The 11,167-nt window shown below is 38.1% G+C and overlaps 1 protein-coding gene across 1 annotated transcript in view; it reads left to right on the top strand.

Annotated features, from left to right (window-relative positions):
• The window catches only part of ANKRD13C (ankyrin repeat domain 13C), a 30,717-nt gene extending 21,418 nt beyond the window's left edge, over nt 1–9,299 (top strand). The window contains exons 10-13 of the mRNA XM_009320663.1: nt 907–986; nt 2,570–2,668; nt 3,322–3,422; nt 4,583–9,299. Coding sequence (XP_009318938.1) covers nt 907–986; nt 2,570–2,668; nt 3,322–3,422; nt 4,583–4,713 — 411 coding nt within the window. The 3' untranslated portion in view covers nt 4,714–9,299. The remainder of the gene's footprint in view (nt 1–906; nt 987–2,569; nt 2,669–3,321; nt 3,423–4,582) is intronic.
• The last annotated feature ends 1,868 nt before the right edge of the window (nt 9,300–11,167 follow it).

The raw sequence follows: 11,167 nt of genomic DNA, 5'->3' as shown, positions 1-11,167 counted from the left end.
CTCTTCATTCTCCCAGTCCCTGCCTTTGCCTTCTGCGGCTTGGGTGGTGAGGCTGGAGCACTTGGTCAGTTGAGGGCAGCTGTCCAGGCTGTGTGCCGTCCCAGCTTCTTCTGCACCCCCAGCCTACTTGCTGGTGGGGTGGGGTGAGGAGCAGAAAAAGCCTTGACTCTGTGTAAGCACTGCTCAGCAATAACGAAAACATCAGTGTGTTATCAACACTGTTTCCAGCACAAATCCAAAACATAGCCCCATACTAGCTACTGTGAAGAAAATAAACTCTATCCCAGCCAAAACCAGCACATACGTTAATTAATTATCTTCATTAGTGCACACATTGAGAAATTTCTGTGATTATACTGGATATTTCAATCTTAATTTGTCTCTTAGTAAAAGATGATGGTTTTGGCCTGTGGCAAATCACTTTAACTTCTTTTAGACCAAATGTTTATTGTTTAGAAAGCCTTTCTTGTTTTCTTTTCAATCGTGTTTTCCTTTAGCTTCATTAAAATGGACTAAGCCTGTTATTATCACCATGAAATCAAGAGCTATTCAGAATGAGCCAGACATCATCTGGGAACACATAATACAGCCTTTTAAAAATGATTGATTTATTTCTGTATTAGCTTGTGCTTTGTTACTTGTCATTCAGACACTTGAATTAACTGATTAACTGATGTATTAAAACAGCCAACTTCTATGTAAAATACAGTTTGAGGCCAAATACCTCAGTGGAGACTGTGAGAGCAAGAGCAGGAGATGGAAAAGCCCAGTGAAGTATCAGCTACAAACTGGATAGACTATATTGCTGTTCTTCGTAGAATTGAAGTACAGTTGTATCTTTTGAATGGCAAAATTCTAAGAGAATATAAGGAAAGATAAACAGTTAAGACATGTTTTTCTGAACAGCCTGTCAGACGGCAGTCACTTACTCCACCATCACCCAATACAATTACATGGGAAGAGTACATATCTGCTGAAAATGGAAAGTAAGTATTTTTGTTTTATTGACATTAACTCCTATAGGCGCCTTTAGATTATTGGTTTGGGGTTGTGGTTTTTGTTTTGGGTTTGGGGTGGGGTTTTTTGTGTTCTCTGGTTTGTGGGTGCTTTTTGTTTATAGTTTTCTGGGGACAGAGGAACATTGGGTTTGATGTCTCGGATGTTTAACATTCTTCAGTAGACTGGCTGGGAAGCTGATACCTGTATACGTAAACAGTATTATTGCATCAACTGGTGATAAAAATATTGGATGGGCATCTGCCTGATACCCATGGTTTGAAACATTTTGAAAATATGCACATCTAAGCTGGCTTTTTTTTTTTAAGGAAGATTTTTCTGACAAATTCATTGCTGTAATTTATTTATCTTTATTTATGATAGTAATAAATAATCCAATTCACCATGTTTAAAATAGAAGTTCATGATTTAATGAGACTGTACTAGAAGTGGCAGTGCACAAAAATGCACACTTCTGGAATACAAGAACATACAGATCTCCTAGTACTGGCTAGATCTTTGCAAGATACTCTCCTCTAGGTGTGTAACTAGGTAGCAAACAGCTATAATTTAAATTAATTTACAGTAGTTTCATTTGTAGAAGATGTAAGCAGTTGAATTTATTTTCAAGGACTGTATGCTGTTTAGCCGATGAATGTGGAAGGACCAAAAAAATGGACTGAGTATGTCACATAAGTAGCAATGATAGAAGTCCTTTCTCCAAAGATATTAGAGTAGCCTATAGTCAGATGTTACCAGGGAATATGATGATATTACAGTACAGGCTTACTAAAAAGGCACATGGATCTGTTTTGGGTTTTTTGTTTGTTTAACTAATTTTATTTTTAATGTATTTGAGCTAGAATGAATATTCAAGCAGAATAAATAGATTATGCATGAACAGCTATTACTATTGGTACAGAAATACGTATGTGTATAAGATTTCGCTTTGTTTAATAATCTGATTAACTGAAGGGAGTTTAATGGGAAATCTAGGTTCCTAGCTAATATAAAGCAAAAGAGGAAAAGATTTGTTATCTTATTTATTACCTGTCTATTCCTCTCCTATAACAGAATTTTCTGTCCTGTGTTTTCCGGCATTGCCTTCTAGTGATAGTAGAGTAACTTCTTCACTTTCTCCAAGATCGTTTCCTATTTTAGGCTGAAAGCAAATTAACCTTTTTCTAGTTTAACTTGATTCTTTGTTCACATACAGACTGTTTTAATTAACATCTGAAATCAGCTGTGTATATTTCTGGGTAGTTGTCATGTCTTTCTATAGTGTTTGTTAACATCATGTTTATGAGGAATTATTTGAAGATTTTTAAGTCGTTTCCCGTTTCCCTAACTGTTTTTGTCTTGTCTCCCGGTTTAGCAGAACTCATAGTAATCTAAGTTAAGATGGTTACTGACTCATCTTTGCTATGCACAGCTGTTACTTTTAAAGTATTTGCTTTACTGTAGTAGGGATTCTTTACTGATGGTTTCAAACCCGAGTCTGTCTTCCTTCCTTTAAAACCAAGGTTTCACTGAGAGAAAAACTGACTTCATCTTTCTCCCCTCTCCCTTACAGAGCTCCTCATCTGGGTAGAGAGCTGGTCTGCAAAGAAAGCAAGAAAACCTTTAAAGCCACGATAGCTATGAGCCAGGAATTTCCCTTAGGAATTGAATCGTAAGTCAAAATTATTGGCCATGAATGTTATTTATATGTAGGAAATGTTTTAACGTGTTTATGAACTGCAAAATTCTTCGTATCTTCAGATACGGAGGGAATTTGGCAGTTCAAAACCTTGTGAATGAAGTCACACTGTTAAGCAAGTAAACTGTTAAAATTAGGGACTTCGGTGCTGGTGTGCCTGTTATTGCAAGAGCCAAGTGCTTATCTTACTTGATAAGACCAGAGGTTTGACCAGGTTTATCATTAACTTGTCACAATACTGACGTGCCTACAGAATTCTAAAACATTTTTGCCCGTAACAAGTTTTAGCACAAAGTTACATCCTCTAAACCAATACAAAACCATGTCAGGTTCCTTATGTCCATGGAGAAGAGGGTGTGGTACTATATGCTTCAGTCTTGTCTGTAAAATGAGGACAAGAAATTAATATTTTGATGTTTATTTGTACACCTATGGTAATGCAATACAGATCACTAAGAACTGAATGTGAGGATGCTGATATTGAAGCTCTAAGGAGGTAGATATATAAGCATAATGTAATTCTTCAACTCCTTTTTTATCACCTTGCTCTTTGGGTCATTTCTATCTTTTCTAGAGGGAAAGCTTCTGAAACAAGAATTTGTAATGAAAGCTGTTTTCCTTTTCAGATTGTTGAATGTTTTAGAAGTAATTGCACCCTTCAAGCACTTTAACAAACTTAGAGAATTTGTTCAAATGAAGCTTCCACCAGGCTTTCCTGTAAAATTAGGTAAGATGACTACAGCAACTCTTATGGCTTTATATTTCCAAAATGTGTGTACTTACTCATGCATATGTTCAAATTTCTGTTGAGTTTTGGAAAAGAACTCTCTTACATAAGAGTGTCTTGCTGTAGATTTCGGGAGAACATAGTTAAGTTAGTGGAAGTAACATAAGATAGGAAATCTGCAGCTGAAAGGTGAATGTAGTCCTAGTCAGGAAGAGAGCTCTGTAATTTACATTTTCCTAATGCTAGGGTCTTGTTCTAAGAGTAATGTAGATATGCTGAATTATCGTTGCATTAAAGGATGATCTCAGTCACGAGTTAAGTATTTTGTAGCATTTTTGTATTTCTTTTTCCTCAAGGATTACTGGTGATATATTTTTCACTTACAAATAAACAGAAAACTATTACACTTCTAATAGATGGAAATGTATAAAGCAATTTATTCATGGTATAGATTATCACAGCATAAACTGCCAAAAAGTAATAGTACCTTTTTTAAGCGTTACAGGATTTCTTGCATACCAGTAAGCTGTTTAAGCTAGACAATTCAGAACAGACTATATTCTACCTCCTGTCATATTTGCACAGCTCTGTTTATTGAGGATTTGGATTTTTGCCTATCTCATTAAGTTAATTCATGGGCAAGCCAGTTTTACTGAGGATAATTCTTAAGTGTTCAACCTCAATACAAATTGGAAAAGGGTTATATTTTAAAGGAAACATTTAAAAGGCTTGTCTTTTCATGTGGATTTGCTCAACTGAAGCTTACACATGGCAAGGTTATTTTTATCTTGTATCATCTTCAGGCAAATGTCCTCTATTTTAACAGATTAATCTGTATGTTCACAGCACCTTGGCTTCCATGTTGTCAGTCTGCATCAAGAAAGGAAAACCACTGAATTAATAATATTATTAACAGGTTTTTGAATGGTGTATTGAGTTGGGTATTGTTTCCGTGTTCAGGGTATCTGAGTATATTCTGAAATAACTTACTTTAAACCACCTCCTTTTTTAAGAGTTTTGAATCGCCATTGTATAGAACACTGAACAAGCTTTTACGTCTTTAGCAAGTCTGAAGTTAAAAATCTTTAAGGAACAGTTGGTGATTACTGGTAAGCCTGTATTTCTTTGCTCCTCACTGTACCATTTTGCTTCCTATCTAGATATTCCTGTATTTCCCACCATCACAGCCACTGTGACTTTTCAGGAGTTCCGTTATGATGAATTTGATGAATCCATCTTCACTATTCCTGATGACTACAAGGAGGACCCCAGCCGTTTTCCTGATCTTTAACTAAACTGGAAGGTTATTGGTGAATAACAATACCAGCGTACCACAGTGAAAGCAAATGGATGCAAATAGCCCACAGATATAGATAGAAAAGTGGGTCATAAAGGAAGGGAAAACTTAATAATCCAGAAGAAAAGGGAACATGCATCAAATGACTGATGTACTGATACTCTCTATAATGGGCATCTAATCTAGTTCCTGATTTACAGCAAGTCTCCTGATGTGTCGTTCACACTTTTATACATCCAGTACTGCAAGCGTGGTAGTCTGACACCTCGATGACCCTGAGAATACTTAACAGCTGTGAGGACTATCATTCGTTTTTAAATTTTTTACATTTCTTGGTGATACAAAAAGCACTCTTGGACCATTAGCATAAAAGTTGAAATGTCTTAGCTGGATATTAGCCCTATAAAACATCCCACCATACTTAAGATGACCATATTATATTCTTTCAAGCTTTGTTTTCATGAATTGTAAACTATGTATCATTATGTATAGTTCAGTAATTTGAATGTTAGTTGAACGTATATTAGAAGGAATGCATTTTCTGTAGATGAATGAACCAAACGGTAACCATTAAACAATTGCATTTTCATACTGCAGTACACTTCAGAATAGCATTCGCTCTGCGGGGAATAAGGTACCTCCTCTAACACCTTAGTGCAATCCATTGTGGTGCTACCCATGTCTCTGAACCGTTAATTTCTTCACTGAGCTGTTTGTTAATCTTCCTTTCATTGGCTCTGCGCTTAACTTCTCTTTGTCATACTGGCTTGAAAGTCCCTGCTGTGTCCATGATGCTGTGTTGATTAGCATGCTCGGAGGTTCATTAGCTAGAAATTGTCACTTTTTTCTTCTTTTTTTTCACATTTACTTAGGAGACTTGCTCCATAATGGTTGAGCATCAACTAGGTTATCTTGTATTTGTATTCAGCAGCCACTCAAAAACATGGGATGCATATGAAGAGTTACTAGAACAATGAGCTCAAGCATTAAATCTTCATATAAGAAAAAGTTTCTCTTGACGTTAGTTTAATTGTAGTGCACATTGAATAGGGCTCACATTGGAAGACTTTATTTGCAAATGCTTAGGATGTTTTCAGATTAATTTCCTTCCTCTTAATATTTTGAATAGGTAGGCGTTTCGGTACTCTGGCTTCTTGAGCTTATTCTCATTCCAAGTGGTTCCAGTCTCCTAATTTGACAATAATCCAGCTTTTTGGTTTGTTAGAAAGAATTTGTGCAAAAGGCTAATGGTGCTATTTGTTTGTATTAAGAAATTTAGATTTAAAGTGCTGTGGTGTAATTGTACAAAAATGTAAATATTTTCAAAATTATATTCTTTGTGCACTGTAGTTAAAACTTTTTCTGGAAATCAATAGAGTTAAGTATCAAACTTTATTATAAAGAGTACCATCAATGCTTAGTAAAGGTAACCAACCTAACTAACCATGCAGGTGATAAACGGAGATGGCTTATCACAAGGCAATAAAAGCTGACTTGTCAGGCACATCGACAGAACGTGGAAATAAATGTCTGAAGCAGACGTTCTTTCAAAACTTCTGGCATCTGTCTGTATAAAACCCAAAGAGGCTGCTCTAGAGAAGTACAGTGTCCACTCTGTAAGTGGAGTCCTAGTGAATCACTATCAGCAAAGTACAGATAAACTGAAAATAGGAAGTTGAGGTTGATCCTCTTCCAGCATCACTATAAACCTATGAGTTTGACAGGTGAGTAATGTTTACTTTGCAGACTGTGATCGATACATTGGAGTTATTAATTCAAAATCAAATTGAAAATAAAACTATAGGGGGAAAAAAGCAAAGGGAAATGTAGAATTGTAATTACTTTTGAAGTACTGTATCAGTAGCAGATGTTGAACATTCGGTAGGAATGATAAACTTGTTCTTCCAAGTAATTATGAATTCCTGAAGTGTTTTACATCTATGGTATAAACTGAGATCACCTCATGCTCCTCCGTAGAAACAGCTGAGATCCTTACCATGAGAGACCAGGGTTGAATGTATGTAGAGACTGAATTATCCTGTCAGTACTGGAGGTCAGGATTGAATGTCAGTGGGGCCAAATACAGATTTCTCCTGTCGCCCTCTGTTACAGATGCGCGTTGCAGGGTAGAGCGTTGTGTGTAGCGTTGCTGGATCGGGTCTTGTGCCGGGTGTGAAACTGAAGCGAGCGCAGGTGCCGTACAGGAGTACCGACCGAGTTGCTTGGAAATTTCAGCAAACGCAGAAGAACATTTCTCCGTAAGGTGAATGTTAGAAATCCTTTTTCTCAGTATTACAGGGAAAGAACCATGTGTTTCATATTACTTTGCATTTTTGGTTATTCCAAATTACCGTCACAGAGCTTGCCGACATAGGAAGGAACATACGTAGCTGGAGCTATGTGGTTTAGGCAATATAGCCACTGCAATGGACTGGATTCTAGACTTTAAAAAAAAAACAAAACAAAGCAAAGCTTTTTGTGTAGCCTCACATGAAAACAGGGTTCTGTATATCTCCATCTGCCTACAGAACAGCCCGTGTCTTCTGGTGGCAAATGAGGTGTCTGACTCAAAGCTCACTGCAGTTTGTCGAAATGTTTTCTCTGATTTCCATGGACTCCGGCTGCAGATTTTGTGGGTTTTTTTAACCTTCATGATTACACAACTACTAACTTTGATACGTTTTAAGATTTGCAGAAACTTTTTATAGTGGGTTGCTATATTAAGGCTTGCTCTAATTTGGAGTGTCAGCAGAGAAGAGTGGACACAGATTGGGTTGACTGTAGTCTTTTTACATTGTTACGGTGAACATACCCTGCTACTTCTTTTCTTCCTACTATGGAGCTGAGTGATCTGACTCCAACCAGATTGTCCTTTCCAGTTCAGTGACTGTTTTCAGATTCCTGTGACAGCCTCATGAAATAAGACTCGGTGAACTGTTTCTTGGTACATTTCCCTCCAACTTTTGGTGATGTGTTTTCTGTCTGAAACATTCCTAGTGATGAGGTTCAAAACTTAAAACATAGGGACACTGGGGGCATGGTTTCCTGATGGATACACTGCAAGCTGCAGGAATCCTCATTAGCAAGAGGGATGTTAGGCTGAGCCTACCTTAGGGACTTGCATCTTGGCACAGCTGTAGCAATCCACAGGCGTGAAGAGATGTGATCCCGGCAGCGTAGCTGTGCTGGTGCAGTTCTTTAGTGGTGACTCTGTCCACACTGATGTAAATGTTTTATCCACTATAATTTGTTTTTCTTGCAAGGGTTTTTGTGTTGTACTGACACAAAGTGCGTATTTGTCGGTATGGATGTGTCTGCACAGAAGCTTCGCCAGCGCTGTGGGTGGGTGAAGTGTTTCTAGTGTAGAGGGAGCCTTCGTCCGCAGCTGTGCTGTGGGTACCTATGTCTTTTACCACTTGCAATCTCCTGTTCAGATATCTTTTCGGAAATTTATTTTTTTCTAGCAGGATTGATTAGCAGAACTTAAGTTTTGTTTTTCCCCTTATCTTTTCCTTAAGACCATGTCGGGTGTTAAGGGAAGGTTTGGTCCCCTGTAGAGTGAATACATATCCACAGCGGTTTTACGGAGGTTGTCTCATCCCTGCTGCGCAACAAGAAGCATGTCAGCTTTAACTTGTTAATTTGACTTGTGCATGTGTAGGGACTTCCATTGCAACAAGATACCCTGGAATATAAGAATATCTGGGTAACTAAAAACGCCTTTCTGGACACACCAGCTGAGGTGTACGGTATCACTTATGGTTAACACAAGCGGGATGAAAAAGGGAGCTTGCACAGGTTGGGTAAGAATCACTGTACTGAGATGCACACTGACACCGTGGTGTTCTTTGAGGCGAAGCTGACAACGGTGCGCGAGTGACAAGTGTGGAGGAGGAAACCTCTGTACCAGGGCTGTGGGAGAGACCACCTCAGTTCAGAGTTTGGGGCTTTGTTTCTTTCTGATCTTGCCACTTTTTTTTTCCTGATGGCTGTGAGGGTTGGTTTTTTTTATGAATAAGTATTAGAAGACAGCCATCAATTTTGGTAAACTGAAATAAGAAATTGTTGCAAAAGAATTCCTAGGGTCGTTTCTTAACCAAACTGTTTTACTGGTCTTCCAAAATACTGCTTTAATTTGTGGCAAAGGGAATGTGTTTTCTTTTTCCTTTCAAGGAGCTGCTGTTCCAGTCACTGTACTCACTTTACTGCAATTCTTGATTTATGTATTGAAACTATTTGTTACAAAAAACTCTGGATATATTTGTGCTGGAAACCCACCTTGTTAAGTTAATGTTCAAAGCAACTGTCTGTTGCTTTTTTTTTTAAATGTATTTGTTCTTGATTTGTAATTCATGCAAGGATAACTGCATTATTTAATCTGTATTAACAAATTTCCTGTAATGCTGCAGTTTCACATTTATTTTCCTTACAATTTGTAATTATCATGGAAACAATGTCACTTTTTTGCATTTTACTAGTTGTCTGGTCCATGTTTTTAACTTACCTTCACTAATAGTAATTTTTGGTTGTATCATTTGTTAGAATAAAGACCAAAATATGCTGTTTGATTCTGAAACTGTTCAACATGTGAAAATCGAGTTTTAACTCTCCTGTCACAGTACTTTTCAGGATATGTATACACTCTAGACATGCGTCTCTGAGCAGGAATTTGATCTGAGGGGACAAGCTCACACTGCTACATTCTGCAAGGGCATTTTATTGGTCATTTTTTAAATAAAACCCTGCATTTTCATTATAGACTGTTTCTTACCCTCTGTAAAGCTCCAAATTTTATTGGACTGCCTAGTCCACAGTGGAATAGCAGTGGTGGAAGGACGTGGACAGTAGCTTCTGGCATTTACCTAGAGCTAAGGAGTCAGAAGTTTAGAAATAGCTACCTGGGAGGGAGGGAAGGAGACCTTTTAAGTTTGTTGAACCGTGTTCAGTAATTACAGAAGTTTCATCTCCTAAATTCAGAAATGTACTCATCTAAATAACAAGATGCGACAACTGGTCATAACAGTAGTCTCTCGGAAGAACTGTGGATGACTTGGGAGAGCAAAACCTGGAACTTCTGAAGTTTCATTTTGCCATGTAGAAGGGTTTTTAGGGGGGCTTTTTTGACTGAGAATTGCTCTTCTGCCCTCCTGCAAGCATCAGAAGTTGAGCTTGCAGAGCAGAGATCAGGACATCCCTCTATAGTTAAGGACTTGCTAACTTTTAAAATCTCATATTTATGAAGGGTAAGGAAAACTCATGTTTGGAGTTACAGAAAGCGCTTGAAACATTACCGGTTAAAAACAAAGGTTTTGGTAAACTGTGCAGTTGTAGCCTTTATGTTGCTACAACACACCATTAAATAGCGTGGGTAGCCTGGCTTTTGCTATGATGAAGTACTTACTTTCAAAATGAGTACAACAACACTTGCTAGGGACTTTCCAGCTTGATTACTGTGAAGGTATGACTGAGCAAGACATTTTTCTTTCATGTACAGTAAGTCAGTCATCTGTGTATGATGGCCCAGCTGTTGACATCGAATTCCCCAGTGTCAACAGCAGGACATAACTTTTTCCATCTGGATTGTGGTACTTTGGTCTCATTTGACATGTGTCTTATACGTTCATTCCAAATGAAATATTGCAGAATGAGCTGCGTGCTGACAGGGTACCTGAGAAGTTGGAACAAAGTCACCACTGACATTTTTAGTTTCATTTTAGAGGAGAAGATGTCCTGTCCCTTAAGATCGGAGGGAATGTGCTTTTGGCCACCTTGATGCTGACATGCAAACGGAGCAGCTGGACTATTGGGAATCTGAGTGAAACTTGAAATCTGACAATAGCAAATGTAAGGCTGATGCATAAGCAAAAATGAATCCTATTTGATATTAAAATGTTTGTTTTGGGTTTTAAGAACTCTGGTAGCAGAAACAATAGCTACTGAAACATTTAATATAGCATGGGCTTTAACAACTGCAACCCACAAAAGAGTATTATTCACCTGTGGTTCTTAGCTGCCATTTTCCAACAACTTTAGGTTTGGTCTAAAAATAGTCACCCATCTTTGGTTGCAGCCTGACAGACATTGGGGGGGAAAAAAGCAAGGAACCACTTTCCCTCACCCTTCAGTTCACAACTAGCAAGTTACTACATTACTACGCTTCAGTGCACCTTTTGTCAGTGACCCAGCCAACCAGTACTAACGGGTGCTGCCTCCACATCTAACCATTGCTTCCCCGTTCTCTGTACAATTTAAAGAGGAAAAACTCCTGCAAGTTACCACTGTAAGAATGCCAGAGGCCACAGGCAGCTGCTCCTAAATCAGGATTAAACTACTTCAGTAATGTAGAGAGGTGTTACATGACTTGCAGGGCCTCACCTCAAGAGGCAGGTGAGCTGATGCTCCATACTAATTAGCAAACCAACTTCAAAATTACTAAAATAAAGTTGTT

The sequence above is a fragment of the Pygoscelis adeliae genome, unplaced genomic scaffold, assembly GCF_000699105.1.
Source record: "Pygoscelis adeliae isolate BGI_AS28 unplaced genomic scaffold, ASM69910v1 Scaffold402, whole genome shotgun sequence".
NCBI lineage: Eukaryota > Metazoa > Chordata > Aves > Sphenisciformes > Spheniscidae > Pygoscelis > Pygoscelis adeliae.
Note: the sequence above shows the minus strand (reverse complement) of the source record. Positions and strands in the feature narration are given on the sequence as shown.